Source organism: Pan paniscus, chromosome 6 (genome assembly GCF_029289425.2).
Source record: "Pan paniscus chromosome 6, NHGRI_mPanPan1-v2.0_pri, whole genome shotgun sequence".
NCBI lineage: Eukaryota > Metazoa > Chordata > Mammalia > Primates > Hominidae > Pan > Pan paniscus.
Genome location: NC_073255.2, coordinates 21493333 through 21517481, shown reverse-complemented (window position 1 = coordinate 21517481; position 24149 = coordinate 21493333). Strand labels below are relative to the sequence as shown.

Below are 24149 nucleotides of genomic sequence, written 5' to 3'. Positions count from 1 at the left end.
TCTCGGCCTCCCAAAGTGCTGGGATTACAGGCATGAGCCACCGTGTCCGGCCACTTATACAATTTTTATCCACCCCCATGTCATTACTATAAAACAGATAGGCATTACATTTGAATTTTTACCTTTTTCATTTCATCTTCAAATGCCTTCTCCAAATACTTATATCTCCTGATGAGTTTATTGAAGACCTAAAAAAAAAAACCATTAAATATTAGGTCAACCAAAAAGACACAGAAGGAGGTATAGAAACTCACTATAATGACACCATAGATCTATAATAATAAAAGTGTATAGTTAAACAGGCTCACACTGTAATATAAGAACTATAAGCATTTCAAAGATGCTATCATGACCTAGGGGAACAAATATGATCAAAATGTACACGTAAGATAAAACATATTCATTCAAGAATATAGCAGGTAGAAAAAAAATTCGACGAAAATAAAATAAATGTGATTTTTAAAGTGTGAGATGCAGAGACTAAAAATCACGGAAATGAAGGTGTTAAAGATATAACCACTTAGATAATGATGTGATGCGGAGGAGAGCAAAGTGCAGGACAGATTCTACTCTAGGTGGACAACAAACATGTTTCTAGCAGATGAGCAAAACGTGTTATAATTTACTGGCAATAAAGGATGACTGGCCCCTACAGTCCTGTTAGAACTCTGAAGCAAAGTTTGCAACTGTATTAGTAAGATTCTAGACAGTTTTCTAAGTGGAATGATGTTTTTATGTAAATGAGGATTTTGTAAATATTGGTTATTTTAATAACTGTGGAAATGATTTCTTAATCTAGTTCCTTTTTCTCCTACACACAGGCTATACTCCTACTTACAACTCTTGGTGTATTCGTTTCCTAATGTAATCAAGATGGAGTCCAAGAGTAAAAAATATGGTTGCCCTTTATGGAGAAAGAATGACTCAGGCAGGGAATTAACACACAATAAGAAAAAGAAATAAATTGCATTAAAATCCCATAAATTTTATTTCCAACTTACACTAATACTTACATATTCCTTAACATGTATACAAGAAAAACGAATTCTCCTGATCCAAGAATAAATATTTAAATTCCCACAAGAGAGGTTAAAAAAAAAAAAGCATTATATTCTTGTAGTTCTTTTTGTTTTGTTTTGAGATGGAGTCTCACTCTGTCACCAAGGTTGAGCAGTGGCACAATCTCAGCTCACTGCAACCTCCACCTTCCGGGTTCAAGTGATCCTCCTGCCTCAGCCTCCCAAGTAGCTGGGATTACAGGCGCCCACCACCACACCCAGCTAATTTTTGTATTTTTTAGTAGAGATGGGGTTTCACCATGTTGGCCAGGCTGGTCACAAACTCCTGACCTCAGGTGATCCGCCTGCCATGGCCTCCCAAAGCGCTGGGATTATAGGCTCGAGCCACACTGCTAGGCCTATTTTTGTAGTTTTAATGCCCATTATTTTCATAAGTTTAAAGGCTTTCTAAGATTCCTATTTAAAAAGTGGGTGGACTGCAGAGCTTCTATAGAGTTTTCCTCAATCCTCTTCAAATGCTTCAATCTCTCAAATAGGCTCTACCTGAGCATAGTTTCGGATGGTTTCATGATCTTCATTTGCTGAAAACACACAGTGGTTGGTCATCTTGGTCTTGTCACCATCATCTATGCGTGTTCCTCCAGGGGCTAAAAAGAGAAAGGTAATTATAATTAGGATAATACCGAAATTGAGAACAGCATTTGCAGAACAGATCAATTCTGGCAAATGAAAGAAAATAATCAAAGTAGATGTAAAATCTAAGAGTCACATAAAATTTCAAAGAATGATATGTATGTATAGATGTACACACATTGCTGTATATTTTTTCCTTTTTTTTGAGATGGAGTCACACTCTATCACCCAGGCTGTGACAATTGTGCAACGGCACAATCTCAGCTCACTGCAACCTCCACCTCCCCGGTTCAAGCGATTCTCCTGCCTCAGCCTCCTGAGTAGCTGGGATTATAGGCATGCACCACCATGCCTGGCTAATTTTTATATTTTTAGTAGAGACGGGGTTTCACCATGTTGGTCAGGCTGGTCTCGAACTCCTGACCTTGTGATCCGCCCACCTCAGCCTCCCAAAGTGCTGGGATTACAGGTGTGAGCCACTGCACCTGGCCTATTTTTTTATTTTTATTTTTTAGACAGGGTTTCGCTCTATTGCTGGAGTGCAGTGGTGCAATTATGGCTCACTGCAGTCTCAACCTCCAGGGTGCTCAAGTGATCCTCCTGCCTCAGCCTCCCAAGTAGCTAGGACCACAGGTGTGTGCCACCATGCCCAGCTTATTTTTTCGTAATTTTTGTAGATACAGGGTTTTCCCATGTTGCCCAGGCTGGTCTTTAACTATTGGGCTCAAGTGGTCCTCCTGCCTCAGCAACCCAAAGTGCTGGAATTACAGACGTAAGCCACTGTAGTTGGCCTTGTATACTTCATGTTTCTAATATAATACAAATTAGTTGTTTCATTCATACTCCCACCATAGTGTACTTCATTTTTGTTCCACATCCTTGCCTTCACTACATCCTATCACTATAAGTCTGGTTCTTTCCAAAGTATATTCTTAATCATGGAAGCAAAGAACAACCTTTATTCAGTAAATTTTTCAGTAAATATTCAGTAATATTCAGTAAATATTCTCAATGCAACTCCAGACACTTCCCACTCCAGGACATAGTTCTTTCTTCAGGCTTGCTAACATTTTGCAAGTATTTTGCAGATACTCTACCTAGATCACCAACTACAGAACTGACCATACCTGACTCATAGATCTTTTTGCCTTCTACTTGGGTAGCTATCACAATTGCTCCCTCCTTTGCTAACCCAGTTATCCATGACTGGTTGAATAGCATGGACTCCGATGCTTGCTATTTGAATTTGATCGCCCAGCTGCTATGTTGGCTAGAAGAAATTATTTTATTCTCTCTCATCTTTTTTTCCCCATGGACTCAATAGTTTAGATGCCTTTTTCTTCAATAACTTTCCATATTCAAAGGGTCCTCCTGTAAGTTTCAATGGTAGCCATTAGAAGCATTAGTTGATTAGAAGAGCAGAATGAGAACATTAGGAATTTTTATTTTCTAATTTTACTTCGTTGTAATTAAGGTAGAAGGTTTGGGTAGTTAGATTAATATCTTTCATATACACAACAAATGTTTGTAGTGTATATACTTATACCAGCTACTGTGCTAGGCACCAAGGATACAACAATAGTCAAAGCTGAAAAGACAAACACTCTCTACTCATTAGCCACTCCCTTTATTTGTTTGTGTATTAGTGTATAATCACCTTGAATTAACTTGTGATTTCAGATCTCTGGATTAAAAGGGCCACCCATAGCCACCTTTTTTAGCAGGCATAGGCAAATGAGAATTCAATCAAGTTATACTTTCCTTAGCTTATCATCCCCTCTATGGGCTTCAGACTTCAGCATACGGTTTAGTAAGTAAATTAGTTTTTGGAGAAGTCAGCCCCTTCAAGAGTCTATTTTCACTCAACTAATTTATGCATGAGATTTAATTAGCCCTTTTAAATGAATATAACCACCTGGAACTGTTGCGGGAAGTCAGGGAACCTGAACGGAGGGAGGGACCGGCTGAAGCCACGGCAGAAGAACATAAATTGTGAAGATTTCATGGACATTTGTTAGTTCCCCAAATTAATACTTTTATAATTTCTTAAGCCTGTCTTTACTGCAATCTCTGAACATAAATTGTGAAGATTTCATGGACATTTATCACTTCCCCAATCAATACTTACGCATTTGAAGATAAGGGATGAAATACACCCTGGTCTCCTGCAGCACCCCCAGGCTTGTTAGGATTGGGAAATTCCAGCCTGGCAAAATTCTAGTCAGACCAGTTGTGTCTGCTCTCAAACCCTGTTTCCTGTTAAGATATTTATCAATGACAGTGTGTGCCCAGCGGGACATGGACCTTCATCAGTAATTCTAATTTCGCCCTGGCCTTGTGATCTTGCTCTGCCCCCATTTGCCTTGTGATATTTTATTGCCTTTGAAGCATGTGATCTCTGTGACCCACACCCTATTCGTACACTGTCTCCCCTTTGGAAATCGCTAATAAAAACTTGCTGGTTTTGCAGCTCAGGCCGACACGTGATGTCACCCCCGGAGACCCAGCTGTAAAACTTCTTTCTTTTGTACTCTTTCTCTTTATTTCTCAGACCGGCCAACACTTAGGGAAAACAGAAAAGAACCTACGTTGAAACACTGGGGGCTGGTTCCCCTGATATGGAACAAACAGATAATGATCTTCTAAAAACTCTGGGCTAATTATTGCTATTGCTTTTGATAGAAATTACAAAACTGAAAAGTTTGATATTGAAACTACAGACTTTTGAGAAGTATGTTTTTTAAAGTTACATTGTTTAATGAAATAAAACACTTATTACATATTAATAATATTGCTACACCTTGCATTAAAATTTTTGCTGATATTAGGACCAAGTATTGTTTGCCATTTCTAACGTTTTTGGAGTGACTGCTGTTTTTCTCAAGGTAGAAGTGAACTTAATATATTTATTGTATTTACTATACAAAGGGTAATATTGAAAGACCAAGATAGCCACTGTTTTAAGAACAATGGGGCCGGGCGTGGTGGCCCATGCTTGTAATCCCAGCACTTTGGGACAGATCACCTCAGGTCAGGAGTTCGAGACCAGCCTAGCCAACATGGTGGAAACCCCATCTCTACTAAAATTACAAAATTAGCTGGGTGTGCCGGCACACGCCTGTAATCCCGGCTACTCGAGATAATTGCCTGATCCCAGGAGGCGGAAGTTGCAGTGAGCCAACATTCCAGCCTGGGCGACATCGTTAAAAAAAAAAAAAAAAACAAAAAGAACAATGGAAGAAGGTAAATTGTGAGTGTCAAGAAAATTTCTACATAATAATTAAACAGAGCATTTATGTAAGAAGAATGCACCTAGCTGGCTTCAGTCCTTACGTCACGTGTCCGGACTCAGTAGACATCTGGTGCTGCACAGCTTATACCAAAACATTTGGCCCTGTGTTCTTCTTGAATGTACAGACATGCAGTGAAGAAGTGAAATCTGGGCTGCACTAACCGATGGAAATTACTTAAAACCCTTCACCAAACCTTTCACTTAGGAATTGATAGCACCCAGATGGCCAAATTATTATTTACTGGACCAGGCCTTTTCAAAACTATCAAGCAGATAGTCAGTGCCAAAGAAATAATCCCCTGAACTGCAGGCCATACATTTCAATCCCTGTATCTTTAACCTCCTTGTTAAGTTTGTCTCTTCCAGAATCGAAGCTGTAAAACTACAAATGTTCTTCAAATGGAGCCCCAGATGCAGTCCATGACTAAGATCTACCGCGGACCCTTGGACCGGCCTGCTAGCCCATGCTCCAATGTTAATGACATTGAAGGCACCCCTCCCGAGGAAATCTCAACTACACAACCCCTACTACACCTCAATTCAGCAGGAAGAAGTTAGAGCGGTCGTTGGCCAACCTCCCCAACAGCACTTGGGTTTTCCTGTTGAGAGGGGGTACTAAGAGACAGGACTAGCTGGATTTCCTAGGGTGACTAAGAATCCCTAAGCCTAGCTGGGAAGGTGACCACATCCACCTTTAAACATGGGGCTTGCAACTTAGTTCACACCCAACCAATCAGGTAGTAAAGACAGCTCACTAAAATGCTAATTAGGCAAAAAGAGGAGGCAAAGAAATAGCCAGTCATCTATTGCCTGAGAGCACAGTGGGAAGGACGATGACTGGGATATAAACCCAGGCATTCAAGCCAGCAATGGCTACCCTCTTTGGGTCCCCTCCCTTTGTATGGGAGCTCTGTTTTCACTCCATTAAATCTTGCAACTGCCAAAAAAAAAAAAAGAAATCTGGGCTACAGAGATAAATCTGCTGATCACGGTAAAGGAAACTTTAAGAAACTCAATACAAATTATACAGATAATTTTATATGGGGAGGTGGTTAACGATGGAAGCCAGGAGTAATGTAAGAAGTGGCATCCAGAGAGGTAGAAGGAGGTCTAAGTGGTCTCGTGTAAGGGAAGAAAATAAAAGAGTTCAAGAATGACAAAAGGGCCAACAGTGCTGCCTGGAGGTCACTCAGTCTGAAAAGGGTCCATATAAGTGACTACTACAGTCATGTGACTTTGGCAAGAACCAAAACTTGCTGAAGATCACTCTGATAAAAATATATCATAATTAACGAAATACTAGAAGTCAATAATATATTAGGAAATATTCAACTCCACTATTAAAGTTTTAAAATGAAAATACTTATCACTTACCTAATTGACAGAGATCTAGAGAACTGATGAAATTAGGTAGCTAACATTGTTAAAGGTGTATGTAAATAGGAACTCATAATTTTTGATAAAATATTAAATATAATGTTCCTTTTGAAGACTATTTTTCTCTCTCAGCTAGGTAGATGGAGACAGATATAGATAAAAATATCTCCATCTTTTATTTAATCCATTAATCCCTTGCTAAGTAGATAAAGATGTAATCAGGTAAAAGCACAAAGATATGTGCATACAGATACTGATAACTGTTGTTTATAAAAGCAACAACTGCAAACAGCCTAAATATTCTTTTTTTTTTTTTTTTTTTTGCCCAGAGAGTTTCACTCTTGTTGCCTAGGCTGGAGTGCAATGGTGCGATCTCGGCTCACTGCAACCTCCACCTCCTGGCTTCAAGAGATTCTCCTGCCTCAGCCTCCTGAGTAGCTGGGATTACAGGCACCCACCACCATGCCCAGCTAATTTGGTATTTTTAGTACAGACAGGGTTTCTCCACGTTGGTCAGGCTGGTCTCGAACTCCCGATCTCAGGTGATCTGCCTGCCTTGGCTTCCCAAAGTGCTGGGATTACAGGTGTGAGCCACCGTGCCCAGCCCCTAAATATTCTTTAACATCCGTTTGGCTTTAATTCTTTTTAGAATCATCCAGTATAACACTGATGGGTGTGCAAGGCAGCAACATATTGCTGAATAAATACAAATCAGCATGCAGAATATCGTATTTGCATAATGTCACCCAGTCTCAAAATTTTATGAGGTAAAGAGATTTCTTTTTTCTTTTCGAGAGAGAATCTCGCTCTGTCACCCAGGTTGGGGTGCAGAGGCTCGATCTCAGCTCACTGTAACCTCTGCCTTCTAGGTTCAAGTGATTCTCCTGCCTCAGCGTCTCTAGTAGCTGGGATTACAGGCAGCCGCCACCACATCCTGTTAAATTTTGTATTTTTTTATAGACACGGGGTTTCATCATGTTGGCCAAGCTGGTCTCGAACTCCTGACCTCAGGTGATCCGCCCGCCTCAGCCTCCCAAAGTGTTGGGATTACAGGCGTGAGCCACCACGCCCGGCTGCTAAAGAGATTTCCAGAAGGGAAGTAACCAAAATGTTAACAATGATTTTTCCCGGGTAATGGGATTTGAGCTCAATATAGATAGCTGTTATACTTAGACTTGAATTATCTACAGTCATAATGTAAGTTCTTCATAAACAATAAGAACAACAAAACTAATTCAGTATGTGGCGAAAACTAGCAAGGCAGAATGACAGAAGGCCTAGTAGTCAATGGGGCCATATACCAAACAGATTGCTTGAAATAAGAGCTCAGAGAAAAAGGAATTTACGGGCAGTTCCACCTCAAGATGGAGGAATGTATGCACATTCTTTTTCAAAGCCAAGGTAGGCTGGCTTAAGCAGTGTTTTCTCAAGGAAAGGCAATGATGGCACTTTGGGCAAGGCAGTCTTTCATTATGTTGCATGTTCTTTGCATAGCAGGTAGACAAATAGCTGCCCTCCCCACTCAAGTCTTTTTAACAACTAAAACACTTGCACACATTTGCAAACTGAAAATTCCTGGCCTAGGAAATTTGACGGTTTCTAGTGATTTACAGCTACGACAGGAACTAACGATAAGAACTCAGATCTAAGAATGACTATGAGAGGAAAAATGGGTGGCTATTATACTTAATAAATATTAGAATCATCTACTTAATAAACTTAAATAGCATTTGAAGCCTACTTCCCTGATGCCTCTGTTCTATAAGGTATAGCTTTTATTTTGTTTTCACCTACCTTTAACAATTTCTAATCTTCTATCTTTAATTTTTCTACTTATACTTAAAATTTAAATGATTTTTCACAAACCAGGTTTAAACTATATTTCTTATATGCTTTATTTATGGATGAAATGGCATTAATTAAACCTTGAAAATTTATACACTAAGTTATAGTCTTTTGCAGAAATTACCCCTTTTATGGCCCCTCCAAAAACACTGAAAGAGTAGGGACATATGAGAAAGGCGGCTTTTAGGAGAAGCAAAGTGGCCGACTTTGTAGTAACATCAACCAAAGTCCTCCATTCTATGCTTCTATTAACCAATAATCATTTCACATCTGCATTAATACCATTCCAAATCCTAAACCAGGTAAAATTATAGGCTTCCATTTGTATTTTTATTAACCCTAATAAACATAAACTTATAAAGACTCTATCGTATAAGGAAATACTTCAACAGAATTAAAAATATATAAATATACTACAAGAAGAGATAATGCATGGTTTACCAAGCATACTGCCAGCCACCAGGATATCGAAGAGTGTGTCTGCATAGCGACGATAATCTAATCTTGAGCCTGTAGAGTCCAGAAATTTGGCTACAGCTTCAAGGTCATCACCAGCCTCATTAAGCCCCTGGACAAGTGTATCCCTGAAGACTGTGGGTTCGAATTTCTCTTTTTCATCTAAAATAAAACAATTCAAAATAACAATCAAATAAATAAATAAATACTGAGAGTATAACAATCAAAACTTTAATTCTATTTTATCTAAGATAGGAAAAAAAAATCCACAGAGCATCGCCAAAGAATGTACGAGAATATACAAATATAAACAAACAAATAAAGATGGCATAGGGGAACAAGAAGGGATGTCTCTTTTAAAATAAGTTACTGTAGGCTGGGTGCGGTGGCTCACGCCTGTAATCCCAGCACTTTGGGAGGCCAAGGCAGGTGGATCACCAGAGGTCAGGAATTCGAGACCAGCCTCGCCAAAACAATGAAACTCCGTCTCTATTAAAAATATAAAAAATTAGCTGGGCATGGTGGTGGGTGCCTGTAATCCCAGCTACTGGGAGGCTGAGGCAGGAGAATCACTTGAACCCAGGAGGTGTAGGTTGCAGTGAGCAGAGATAGTGCCATTGCACCCCAGCCTGGGAGACAAGAGTGAAACGCTGTCTCAAAAAAATTTTAAAAAATAATAATAATTTATTGCAGAGTACTTAAATATTTAATAGATGTAATGAGCCATATATGTATATCTACAGCTTCAGGACAGATGTGCTAAACTTTTTGGTCTCATGACCTCTTGACACTTAAAATGTACATTTGGAATTAGGATTCCAAAGGATCCTTTGGAAAAAGACTCTGGAATCCTAATTACAAAGGATTAGGATTCTAAACTTTGGAACCCTAATTCCAAAGTTTTGGATCCTAACCCAAAAACTCTTTGGAATCCTAACTCCAAAGCATTCCAAAGGGAGTTTTTGTTTATGGAGGTTCAATCTATGGATATTTATTTTAAGAAATTAAAACAAAACATTTTATAGTATTTATTTAACAAAAAAAATTAGTGAGAAGGATAGTATTGTTTTATATTCTTGCAAATTCTCTTTAATGCCTGGCTTAATGGCAGACAGATCAATTTTCATATCCACTGCATTCAATCTACTGCAATATCACACACCTTTAAACTCTAGAAAACTCCACTGTAAAAGTATGAGAGAATGTGTGAAAAACGTAAACATCTTGGTATCATTATAAAAACGGTTTTGATTTTGTGGGGCTTCAGAGAACTGACAGGGATATAGATATTATGTAGCTTTTTTTCCTTAGAAAGTGGATAAGACAAACACAGAGCAATCACAAAGGCACACATGAAAAGCATAAATGAGCTGTCACAGTGAAATAGACACATGAGTCTGCAGAAGTAGTTTGGTGTGGTGACTGGAAGTTTGGGTTTGGAAAAAGTTTTGTTCTAGACTCTAGCAAAACCTTGTGGAAGGTCGACTTCGAGCCAGGTCTTGAACAAAGCAGGGATCATATACTGTTGATAAGAAGTGAAGATGACAAACTACATGTCAGATTTGGTGGAAAAAAATGAGTGGATTAAAGGTAAAGGGTCTGTAGTTCAACTCAAAGGACATCACCCTTTTTTTCCACACCCATGGAGAATAAGTCTGGATGTGAGGAGAAAGGAGCAAAGGATGAACCCAAAACTTCAAAAGAAAAAATTGTATCATAGATATCTCTAGAGAGAAAGGTGAATGATACTGCAACAGAAGTGGGAGGGATGGAGGGAAGAGAATACTATAAAAATATTTCATAAATAAAGAGTTCTTGGAAATAAAAAATACGATAGGAAAAGTAAAAAACTCAATGGAAGCATTAAGAGAAAGCTAAGATTATCTTTCAGAAAATAGAAAAAAGGTCAAAGACCTAGAAAATAGTAGCAAAAAGAAGAGAAATAGGGCAGACCTGTCAAATATCCAAAAAAATACATCGAATAGACAGAATGAGAAAACAAAGGAAAGGAAATTTTTTGAAAAATCTCAATAAATCTCACAGAAATGAAAGATTGTTTCCAAGTACATGGCTGTCTGGGAACCCAGCACAAAGACTGAAAGTGGATTCACACAAAGTACATTGATTACTGTGAGATTTCAGAATACTGGGAACAAAGCAATTATCTGAAGTTTCCAGGGTGATAAAAAAACAAGTGGTATGTAAAACTTATCAAGCAACTAAATTGCTCAACAGAAATACCAGACACAGAAGACATTTCTTCAAAATTCTTAGGGAAAAGTATTTCCAGCCTAGAATTCTTGTTAGTGTTCCGATTTTTTTTTTTTTTTTTTTTTTTTGAAACAGGGTCTCACTCTGTCACCCAGGCTGGAGGGCAGTGGCGCAATCTTGGCTCACCATAACCTCCGCCTCCTGGGTTCATGTGATTTTCCTGCTTCAGCTTCCCAAGTAGCTGGGACTACAGGTACATGCCACCACACCCAGCAAGCTTTTGTATTTTCAGTACAGACAGGATCTTGCCATGTTGCACAGGCTGGTCTCAAACTCTTGCCCTCAAAAGATCCACCTGCCTTGGCCTCCCAAAGTACTGGGATTACAGGCATGAGCCACTGTGCCTGGCCCAGCCAAACTACTAATCAAGGGTAAGAGCAATACGAACATACGTATACTGAAACACCCAAGGCCTCAAAAATGGATAATAACTGAAGAGTAAGTCATGAGATCCCAGGCAAGAGGGAAAAAACAAGACAGGCAATAGTACTCTTGTGGATAATGGTGAAAGGACATTTCGAGCTTTTTCTTAAGTGTTTTGTATTAAGAGATTCGTACAACAAAGGGAAAGGTTAGGGTTGGCTAGTTTTAAGGCACAGAAAACTAAGCCCCCCCAACTCAAGAGATAATTACATTTACTAAATCAAGAGATAACAAAATAACGTTATTTTTTAAAAATGCAGTCATATCATAGTTCAGCTGTGAATAGCATGTACAATGTCACAAAAATATAAACCCTAAACATTGGTGTAGCTGAAACTATATGACACAATGAAAGAACAGAGAAGGACAGGAAGTATGGGGATGGGGGGAAGCAAGCAATGAAAGAGAGCTGAATCATCATTTTCCATAGTCGAAAAGGCATATCTACTATCTCCAACAGAAAAATCAAGAACTAGCCATACTATGTGCATGCATAACTTTGATAAAATTAAAAACTACATTTTAAAACCATATAGCAACTGCCTAGTTTGTACTGCTTGTAAGTGGTCTAACAGAAGGGCTGGGTTCTAAGTGGTTAACACTAGTCACATCAGCATGAGAACCAGAGAAGAATGGCATTCCCAGTACCAGTCAGAGTCACGCAGCGTGAGATACCATAAAGACACACATAAATTAACTGGGACAATATTCATCATGAAGAAGAGATAAAAAGTCCTTTTGATGCTGTAAGCAAAACATTATGCAGTCAAGAACATGCAAATGGTGACTGCAGAAAAAATATAATTGGGGTCTTGTTGTGTACAGGGGGAGGAAAACGCATAGGAATTCTAGAGGAATACATTAGGTGGAGTGGGAGGAGGGGATAACTGGGTTTCTACACAAAAGGAACCCACTGGAAAGCACAGAAAACTTCACCTCCCACTCAGGGTCTAGCCAACAGGCCATTCTCCTTCCTTGTTGAAAAAAGATATTTTCTTTCCTATAATATGAGAAAGGTGGAAATAAAACAACTACATGCTGTTATATTAAGTCTTGTGACCAGTTTCCAAAATCAAATAAAGTCATTCCCACAAAGGCCCTACCACATGGTTGGATGTTGATTCAGGTGGTAGAACAGATTTTGATGATTTGAGAATTACAAATGGAGGCATTGGGAAATGTAAATGGATAAACGAGGAAAAACCCAGATTATGCCAAGAATCCATGCAGAGGACTTTGTTTTCCATGTAAGACGCAACTTAAAAACTTGTTTGTAAAAAGATCTTTATCCTCCCATTCCAAAAGAATTACCAGCAAACAGGAAAAGGAAGATAGCATACTACAGCCAAGGATATTTCAACAGTGAGCAATAAGGGTGGTAGGTCAAAATGATTACTTACAGCTTGGAAATCTTAAAAACTTATGATGCACCAAAAGGACTAATAATTGTTTTGCAGGCTGAAAAAAGCTCCCAGCTGCTAAAACAAAGTGCCCATCAAAAGGACTAGAAAATTCCCATATAAGAAAATGGCAAGAACACTAATGAAAACTTGAGAAACAAGACAACATTGGAACTAAAGAGACTTTTTCATCTGAAAGTACAGTAAATATAGTTTGTATTTTATTAGAGGACAGTCTAGCAGAAATACTAACGAAATTCGAATGAAAATATGCCATTGCCTCCTTGGATTTCCATTTGGCAGTTCAAGTCTCCCTTGAAGTGAGAAGGATATAATTAGGGTCTCCAATTTAAACTGTGCTGGTGAATCATAATTGTGATACTCAAGAGTTAGTCATCATAGCCCTTGTACTGACATAGAGAAGAAATGGGCCTAATTCTGACACTCAAATATGCGTATACATTATCTAACTTGCTTACTGTGGGAACTACAGTAACTGGTTAAAAACACATTAGTGAAGAGATATAATAGCAGAACCTACATCCCTTTCTGGATGTCACTGAGATGTAGCAATGAATTTTAAAAATCACATATTTTCTTTTTTCCTGTAAAATCAAATGTATTTTCTAATTATATATATACATATACTCATATTTGCACATATATTTCAAGATTTAAAGGTTTGCTCATTTAGTTATTAACACCACTTACTATAAAGCTAAAAGTGATTTAAAACCAATATTACATGGCTGGGCATGGTGGCTCACGCCTGTAATCCCAGCACTTTGGGAGGCCAAGGTAGATGGATCACTTGAGGTCAGGAGTTCTGAGACGAACCTGAGCAACATGATGAAACTTCATGTTTACTAAAAAATACAAAACTTAGCTGGGTGTGGTGGTGCACGCCTGTAATCCCAGCTACTCGGGAGGTTGAGGCACAAGAATCGCTTGAATCTGGGAGGCAGAGGCTGCAATGAGCTGAGATTGCGCCACTGAACTCCAGCCTAGATGACAGAGTGAGACTGTCTCCGACAACAACAACAAAAAACATTATTTACAGAGCTAAAGTCTCAGGGAGAAACCTGAGCACATGGTCATGCTGAATGCCTGCAGTTTGGCCTTTTTTTTTCTCTCTTGTTTTCACTAACTGTAATCCAATTTTTCTAAAAATGTACAGAAAGACCAGTTTGATTATTAAATGTTTCATTTAGCAAAGCATAATCCAATTGCTCATGGGAGAAATTTTCATCCTTTCAGATTTCCACAAGTCACAGGAAAAAACATAATTACTTTGGAGAATATATCATAAGTGAGATGTGTTTCATAAAGGAAAAGAGAATCTGATTAGAGTTCTATTATATAATGTGTCCTGCCATGACGTTTGTATTTTAATGCTAAGCAATAACGACAATGCAATAAGAAATACATTGTCATACTAACTTGGCATGCAGGAGCACTGGCTTTGCTAGGAAATGTTTCAAAGTGAAGACATATCTTCAGAAAACAGCCTATCACAAGGACCTTGAAATATCCTCAGTAGTAATTTTCCCCAGCTCTACAAAATTGCTAACCACTTATTTGATGTCAGCCCCTTCATAATAGCAAAGAAAAGTTAAGGATGAGAAATCATCAGGAGGCGTTTCACTATTAAGAAGAGCAGAAAATGAAGTTGACTCAGTTTTTATTCCCCCATCAGGAGGTTGGCACAAAATGGCTCAAGTGTTGCTTAAATCCCCAAGAGATAGGAGTTATATGAATCTAGATCAACTGGCAAACAATATATATTTCTCAGTGGCTCTCCCTGAGTACTCCAACAGCACAATCTTGACCACCAAGTGATTCAGAGGCAAACAGGTTCTGAAGGAGAGAAAACTTTCTGGTTCTTAACTGAAGAAAACTTAAGGGCCAGTTTACTCGCTGACTCATGTCTGCTGTTGTGCAACACATTCTGAGGCCCTCTCTTGAGCTCAGTTCCAGTGAATTAGCGTCACACTAATAAAGATGCTTGAGGTGGAGATCCAGCTCTGAGATTAACACGATCCCCCAGGGGCAGGCAATAGCAAACGTTTCTGTGCCTCATAGCTGGGCATATATTAGCTATTATCACATTACTAGGCTCCACAATACCTTCACTGTAATTAGGTTTCTGAACTATATTGTTCATTACTGATAAATCCTTTTAAAATCATCCATGTCCTTTTTTCCAAGACTGCTTTAAACAATAAGACAATGAATTCTGGTTAGCACTTTGTGTTTGATATCTGCTTCCAGATGGCAAGGGGCAATGTAGTGGGGCACAATTTGTAAGACTAAGATGAGGACTAAACAGAGAAGTGGCTCAGGCTATACTTGTACTTATTCTTCTTATGCAGATAGGCCAGAAATGAAAAAAATAGAAAAGGGAGAGTGCAAAACAGAAAAACTGCACAAAGTAACTATTTTCCGGTCACTTAAATTTTTTTTAATTTTTATATTTTACTTTGAACATGAAGCTTCCCAGCAGATAGCACACAGTTAAATTCAGTCTTACTGCTTCCTAGTGACTCTTACAAACTCTTCTGATCCAAATGATCTATTATATTGCAATTTCTTTTCCGTCTACGTGACTAGACTTGTTACTTAAATGGAGACAGCACTGCAAGAGAACACAGGCTGCTTAGCACTGACTGCCAAAGGCATATAAAGTCAGTTATTAATGAAATAATTTAGTCCTGCAAGATCATTACATGTGATTCTGCTCCAACATCTTTTACCTTTATACTTACTTCCTTAAATATTTTTCAGTAATTCCCTTTAACTTTATTTAATTTAATCACTCACATCATGTTTCCTCTTTGAAAAAGTTTCCCTATTGAGTTCCAGTTCAGCATTTTTTTGTTTTTTTTTTTTTGAGATGGAGTTTCACTCGTTGCCCAGGCTGCAGTGCAGTGGTGCAATGTCGGCTCACTGACCTCCCAATCCTGGGTTCAAGCGATTCTCCTGCCTCAGCCTCCAGAATAGCTGGGATTACAGGCATGCGCCACCACGCCCGGCTAATTTGGTACTTTTAGTAGAGACTGGGTTTCTCCATGTTGGTCAGGCTGGTCTCAAACTCCCAACCTCAGGTGATCCACCTGCCTCAGCCTCCCAAAGTGCTGGGATTACAGGCGTGAGCCACCGCGCCTGGCCCCAGTTCAGCTATTCTTACATCCAAGAGGACCTCTATATAATTATGCAAAACTGACTAAATATAAAATCATGTTTAAAATATTCTTGGCTTGGTGTAGTGGCTCATGCCTGTAATCCCATCACTCTGGGAGGCTAAGACATGAACATCGCTTGAACCCAGCTTCAGCAACATAGCAAGACCTCGTCTCCACAAAAAAGTGGCTCCTTGGGTGGCTGAGGTGGGAGGAGCACTGGAGCCCAGGAGGTTGAGTCTGCAGTAGCTGTCATGGCACCACTGTATTCCAGCCTAGGTGTCAGAGCAAGACCCTATCTCAAAAATAAATAAGCCACTAATTAATTAATAATAAATAAATAGGCGGATCACAAGGTCAGGAGATCGAGACCAGCCTGGCCAATATGGTGAAACCCCGTCTGTACTTAAAATACAAAAATTAGCTGGGTATGATGGCGGGTGCCTGTAATCCCAGCTACTTGGGAGGCTGAGGCAGGAGAATCGCTTGAACCTGGGAGGAGGAGGTTGCAGTGAGCCGAGATGGCGCCACTGCACTCCAGCCTGACGACGGAGCAAGACTCCGTCTCTAAATAAATAAATAAATAAATAAATAAAAGTCGTTTATGCAGGCCAGGTGCAGTGGCTCACAACCACAATCTCAGCACTTTGGGAGGCCAAGGGAGGAGGACTGCTTGAGGCCAGGAGTTTGAGACCCTGTCTCTACAAAAAAATTGTTTTAAAACGTAGCCAGGTGTGGTGGTGTGCACCTATAGTCCCAGCTACTTGGGAGGCTGAGGTGAAAGGACCACTTGAGCCCAGGTGTTTGAGGATGCAGTGAGCTATCATCACACCACTGCACTCCAACCTGGGTGACAGTGCAAGACCCTGTCTCTAAAAAAATATATAAAATATTATTTACACAGAAAGAATGCTAAGATGAACATTATAAAAAAACAGTCACTCACACAAATAGAAATTTTAACAGTCATCATCAAAATGGGTCTATAACTACTCTTACCACAATTGAAGACACTTGAAAATATGGTTTTTAAGGGGAATTTAGGGCAGTAGATTTATTTCGACTTCTTCATTTCTGAAAAATTAAAAAACTCTTCAATATCTCACTTCCTAATTTACTTTTCATTTTATCATCTTTGCCATCAACGTTTTCATAAAACGACAAAGAAAGCAAAAACCAAACACAATGCTAATGTCAAAACCAGTAAAATTTATCAATTGCCTTCATAACCTCCTAAGACAACCTAAACAGAGATATCTATCCCATTCTGTAGATGAAAACAAGTAGCACAGGCAAATTAAATAACTTGTCCAACAAGTAACTGGCAGTTCTATGGTTTCACTAAAGCACTTCAGATTCTACACTCAGAGCTCAAATGAGTAGAATCAGTGAGGCTGGGGGAAACAGGGATCATTCAGATTCTTCTCCAATCTTATATTTTGGTTACAACTTTAAACACACACACACACACAACCTACCCCTTTTCCGAGTTTTGAACCGCTGGCCTGTTAGCACTGGCTTCTGATGCTTATTCATAAAATTTCTGAAAACAAAGAAAATAAAGATTATGTATTTCAAATAAGCAGTTTATATGGAAAACATATGGCCAATAAGTTTGGTTGAACATATGTTCAACCTCACTCATTACTGAATATGCCTCTTTTTTTTTTTCAATTGAGACAGAGTCTCGCTGTCGCCCAGGTGGGAGTGCAGTGGTGTGATCTCGGCTCACTGCAACCTCTGCATCCCGGGTTCAAGTGATTATCCTGCCTCAGCCTCCTGAGTAGCTGGGACTACAAGCGTGAGCCACCACGCCACGCTAATTTTTGTATTTTTAGTAGAGACGGGGTTTCACCATGGTGGCCAGGTCTTGAACTCCAGACCTTGTGATCCACCCACCTTGGCCTCGCAAACTGTTGGGATTACAGGCGTGAGCCACGGTGCCCGGCATAAATACACTTTTAAAAATGAGATCTAATTTTAACTTGGACTAGCAAAAACTTTAAAGTTTACCAATACTCAGTGTTAGCAAAGGACATAGGAAAAACAACCACAGACACCAACTTTGATGTAAAGGTTAAACTCCATGAAATACTTTGAGGAAAATTTTGGTGAGTATTTACTATATTTACTATAAACATTTACATGGGCATAACCTTGGTCCAGCAGTACTCTACCAGGAATTTATCCTGTAGCTATATTCACACAAGAATGCAAATATATTTGTATATGTAAAAGGATTTAGTTGCAGCATTGTTGTATACATAAAAAATGGAACATGAAATGTCCTCAAATAAGTTATAATTTAGGCACCAAGTGGAACACCACGAAGCTTTATGAAAGCAAGAATTAGATCTAACTGTACCACATTTCTGATCCTGGCTACCTTTCTGACGGTATATGTATGTTCAATACACATCTCGTCTCATCGCTCATTGAGTTCCAGTCACATTGATCTCTTTGTTGTTCTTCCAATAGGCCAGATAAGGTCTGGCTTCTGAGGCTCTGTTCCTGCCTCTCTTTCAGGAAAGATCTTCCCCAGCTGTCCACATGGATATCTCCTTGCAATCATTCAAATGCCTCCCTGAAAACGGAGGTCTTCTCTGACCATCTCCACCAAAGTGGCCTGTTGTCACTAGCTCTCCTTACTTAGCTTTATTTTTCTTTAGCAGTGCCTGCCATTTTATTATTATCTCTTTGTCTGGGGTCTATACCCTCCATGAGTGTAACCTCCACTAGGACAGGAACCTTGTAGGTTTTTATTCCATAGAGCTCCTTTAGCTCCTCCATTCTGTATCTTTTATATTGAGCAAAGTATAAACATATAATAAATACTTTTCAACTAAGTTGCTGGACTGTTATGGAAAGATGCTCAAGGGATATTGATAGTGGAAAAAAGCAAGCTGAATAAAAGAATGTAAAGTACTTGGTTAAAAGGAGGGTGTATAGAATATATGGTTTTCTATGCAATAACAATTTAAGAAGGCTACAAGAAACTGTTAATAAATTTTTTTATTTTTTTGGTTTACCTTAATGGACAGGGATTTGAGTACTTTATACTATTTTACTGGATTTAATACACAATTTAAAAATTGCAATATATTATCTTTGAAAAAATGTAAGGCCTGCTCCACAAGACTTCTTAAAAACTGAGAATATGCTTGCTGACTTAAATATTATAAACTGAAAATATGTCTAGATTGCTTCAATTATGAAGGCCAAACATTCAATATAACATGCATTATTCAAGCAAATTATTTAATTACCTTCCAAAGCTTTTAGATATTCATTTGGAAATGTCTAGATTTCCTTAATTACTTATACCATCAAACAATAAAAAATTTACATTATTCAAGTAATTTAATTACTCCCAAAAGTTTTTTTTAAAAAATCCTTAAGAACATGAAAAAATTATTTATGTACCAAATTTTCCTTCTTACACATAAAAGAGAAACTTGTAGCTTCACATAATAAAAAATCTGTTTATTATAGAAAACTTCAAGTTAATCATTATTTTAGAAGAGAAACTAATCAAAAGTCACATAAAACAAAAAAAGTAATTACATGGCTTGAGAAATAATTTTTGCCAACCCTATAAAGTAAAATGAACTTAATACATCACGCTTGGGGATACAAAGGTTATTAAGCCAGAATCCATGCCCTCGAGAAACTCACTAGGAGGGATAAAATTCAAACATTTGCAACACAATGTAATAGTTCAAACAGTAGAAACACAGACCAGTGTAAGAATAAAGTAATTGATTGCTTATGTGTATGGGGGCAACAGCAACATATCGAAATCATTACAAATGCTATAAACTTAATCAATGAATTCCCATTTCATTTGATGGATGTTGAAAATAGAGCTTCTAATGCATCATTTATATTCACTGCAAAAGTTTCATTCAGAAACTTTCCTGCTGGCATTATAAACAGATTCACTCTGGATTAGCCAATACTTTATTGTTGCAAAAGTGATGATGATATACATATTACTGTCTCCATATCTCCCAAACACAAATAGTATACAAAATGTATTTGTGTTAGCAAAGAAAAATATGTGTCAAGAATTTGGGTGTTGGGTCTTGTACCAAGATGCAAAAAGAATGTAGCTCAACTGGACAGAAATCTCTCCAGCAGACTTCTCTGCCAAAGATGTTTTTCTTCTCTCTTTCCGTCCTTCCTTTTTCTTTCTCTCTCCTTCCTTCCTTCCTTTTTTCTCTCTCTCTACCTCCTTAGAGATGAGGGTGTTACTATGTTGACCAGGGTGACTTCAAACTCCTGGACTCAAGCAATTCTCTCATCTCAGCCTCTTGAGTAACTAGGATTACAGGCGCACACCACTGTGCCAGGCTAAAAATGGTTTTTAATTTGTAATTTCAAAAATTCTAAAGTGTGAGTCCTTCCTAAAAGTTTTGTTTTGGGGTTTAGAACACAAACTCATGGAATTCCCTAATTAACTCTTTGCACCTTGTTTTTATTTTTTCTGTTAATGGAGAAGTACCACCAAACACAGCGTATGAAAGAATTACTCTATTTTCAAATGTTTAGCTTTTATACTTCCTTTCTAAGCATAAAAGTTTGTTTCTTTATAACCCAGGTATGTGGGCTTACTTTTCATACCCTCGATACATTCCATGTGGAGAAACACATGATAACATGTAAACATAAAAATGTATGCAAAGACTTTGGTATAACACCCAAAATTAACACAAACAAACAAAAACTCACCCACTGGTGGTGACAGACTAAATGAAGATATTCTGCTCTCCAAGAGTGTCTATCCTTTAGCTGTTACTATTTGGAGCAGAGGCCCCACTTCCCTCTAAATTTAGCTCTTCATGCTACACTATAATCTGCTCCAGTAAGGGTCAGCCTTTATAAGGTACTCACTGAGCCCTTATAAAAGCCCTGGCCTAAGAGAAGCAAGGACACTTTGAATAAGAAACTGCTCGCTTCAACCTAGGAAGATAACAAAGACAGTTCTATTAGGCCAATGTCAAAGGCTGTTAGTACACTGCCCTACAATATATTTTCAAATCTAATAACTAAAAATACTTAAGTTTAAAAAAATAGAAGTTTAACAGTATCCTCAGAGACAAATCCCCACGGTGGTACAACCTATGCATCATGACAATTTGGCTTCTGTTTTAAAAACTATAAGCCACACACAAAATACGCACATATTCTACCAAAATGGAACAGTTCCATGGTTTAAAATAATATTAAAATTGTATGTGAAATGGTAAACAAAATGGACTTAAGTATTTCACATGTCACCTAAGAGACTACATTTCTTGGGTACTCCACAAGGTAAAAGAAGGCGATAAGAATACTAAAATGATCCAATCAATCAAATATTTAGAAACTTGATACTATATTAATGAATTGAACACTTTTGCATAAATTCCTATTTTAAGTGTAAATTGAAAGGTTTTTAGGTCTAACCTATTACATTTATTTCTGTTACCTACCTCAGTCTGTTAATCTTCTAACTGTCCTAGCATCTTTTTCAAATTCGGTCCCTTAGCTTGCAATGAGACTCTAGGCCCAGGTGTGACAATGAGCCACACTGGCACAGATGCATCTCATGGCAACTGTGCACTAATCCTTCCAGTTACCCAGCCCACCTTAAGTGGATTAGCACCTTCGATGTAGACTGATCAGTCTTACCTGGGACTCTTCTTTAGTTCTCTCCATTTTGGAAAGGAACTGATCTACCAGAGGACTTACCTTGTAGTTGTCCCTACAAGGGAATGACTGCTCCTGTCTAATTATCCAGCACTTTGGTCTTAGATTCTATTTTTGACTGTTCTGGTATGACTCATCTTTGAACTATGATAACCTGCCTTACGTAACATGCTATATTACTAACATGTGCTATGCATATGTTATTCAAACAACTTTATGAGCATATATACTCTAAAGCAGGGAACACAACACTTTTTGTAAAGAAATAAAAGAAAAATATTTTACTCTCTCTGAGGGATATAAGGTTTCTGTTCCAACCACTCAATTCTGCTGTTACAGTGTGAAAGCAGCTATGGACAATATGCTAACAAATGGTCATGGCTGTATTCCAATAAAACTTCATATTAACACAAGTGGTGGACCAGATTGGACCCCCAGGAGGTCCTTTGTGAACTCCTATTCTAGCGCATTGTATCCAATAGAAGTGTCTGTGATGATGGAAACGTTCTATATCAGCACTATCTAATACAGTAGCCACTACTGATCCCTTGAAATGTGGCTAGTGACTAGAGAAATAAATGTTTAATTTTATTTTATTGCCATTAACTAAATTTAAACAGTGTGGCTAATGGTTACTTATGTTAGGCCGTGCAATTCTTATGTCCCAAAACACTTAAATTTGATACCAAGATAAAAATACATCTAAAGAATAGAAATTTTTAATTAATATTTTTCAAATAAAGTAGGTCGAAGAGTAGTCTGCACAAATTTCAAAGCCAGGTGGCTATAGTGAGGAAAAAAGAAAAATTACCACATTTCAAAGTAACACTCTGTGTGCAGTCAATACTGTTTAAGACTTTAGGGAAAAAAGACCTTTTTTTTTTTTTTTTTTTAAATATGGAGTCTCGCTCTGTCACCCAGGCTAAAATGCAGGGGTGTGAAACCTGCTCACTGCAGCCCCGACCACGTGGGCTCAAAAGATCCTCCCAAGTAGCTAGGACTACAGGCACACTACCAGGCCCGGCTAATTTTTTATATATTTTGGTAGAGACAGGGTTTCCCCATGTTGCCCAAGGTGGAAAAAAGACTTTGGAGTCTAAAAATTATAGGGCAACAACATAAAAAAGGATGAGTTCATGTCCTTTGTAGGGACATGGATGAAGCTGGAAACCATCATTCTCAGCAAACTATCTGAAGGACAAAAAACCAAACACCGCATGTTCTCACTCATAGGTGGGAACTGAACAATGAGAACACTTGGACACAGGAAGGGGCCTGTTGTGGGGTGGGGGAGGGGGAAGGGATAGCATTGGGAGATATACCTAATGTAAATGACGAGTTAATGGGTGCAGCACACCAACATGGCACATGTATACATATGTAACAAACCTGCACGTTGTGCACAGGTACCCTAGAACTTAAAGTATAATAAAAAAACAAAAAAATAAATAAAAATAAAAATTATAGGGCAACAATATCATTCCCAAAGTATAAAACGTTTCATAAAGATATAATAACAACACACAAAACTCAATAAAATTGAGACACTTCACTGCAGTGTTCTCATGAAGTACTTTGTATTTAAATAACAAGTTTCAAGAATTACCTTTTATTCTATATTTTAAATGAGTAAAATTATCTACTATTAAAATAAACTTTAAAAATTACCCATAACTATACAACATTTTCCTTTCCATTAATGCTAAAATTAAGAGAACAAGTAACATAAAATCCTTTACAGAAAATAAAGGAATCTAGGAATCTTTTGGGTTGATAACATTGTATTATCATTCTCTCCAAAGAAACAAAAAATAATTAAGTTGGTTCTAAAAGTTTAAATTATTGACATTCTAAGCAACAAACTATATGCCTATAATAACACTATACGATTTGTTGCCTGAAATAACATTAGCTTGTTTAATATCCTTATCATGATTTTGTAACAGCCTCTGCCTACTCAAAATCACTCAGCCAGTACAAAAAGCTTAATTACTAACAAATACTATGAAAGTTGTAGTATTTATAATAATTGAAAAAAATTAAAATTCAAAACATGACACAAGTTATTTGGGCTTTAATAACCCTTTATAAGGTAGATAGTTGTTGGCACAAGTAAAGAGTCCACCATTAAAGTTCTTCACTGGAAAATATATACATTTTTGAGGAGAATATACTTTTTTTATTGTTTTTTTTTAGTTTTTAAGAGTTTCACCATGTTGCCTAGGCCGGTCTCGAACTCTTGAGCTCAAGCAGTCCACCTGCCTCAGCCTCCCAAATTGCTGGGATTCCTCACCTGATCCTGTTTAATGCTTTTTTTTTTAAGTTATTTTTATTCTTTTATATTATTCAGGATAAGAATGAAAGGAATAGGGAAATGACAGCTATATATATATATATATATATATATATTTTTTTTTTTTTTTTTTTTTTTTTTTTTTTTTTTTTCTGAGACAGAGTCTTGCTCTGTTGCCCAGGCTGGAGTGCAGTGGTGCGATCTTGTCTCACTACAACCCCCACCTCCTGGGTTCAAGTGATTCTCCTGCCTCAGCCTCCCAAGTAGCTG

General features: G+C 38.0%; 1 protein-coding gene across 2 annotated transcripts in view; it reads right to left on the bottom strand.

Annotated features, from left to right (window-relative positions):
- The window catches only part of BZW2 (basic leucine zipper and W2 domains 2), a 60453-nt gene that overhangs the window by 23580 nt on the left and 12724 nt on the right, over window positions 1–24149 (bottom strand). For both annotated transcript variants that reach the window (XM_003825015.5, XM_003825016.5), the window contains exons 2-5: window positions 17374–17438; window positions 8608–8784; window positions 1563–1666; window positions 123–188 (exon numbers count right to left, since the gene is read on the bottom strand). In XM_003825015.5, coding sequence (XP_003825063.2) covers window positions 123–188; window positions 1563–1666; window positions 8608–8784; window positions 17374–17431 — 405 coding nt within the window. In that variant the 5' untranslated portion in view covers window positions 17432–17438. The remainder of the gene's footprint in view (window positions 1–122; window positions 189–1562; window positions 1667–8607; window positions 8785–17373; window positions 17439–24149) is intronic.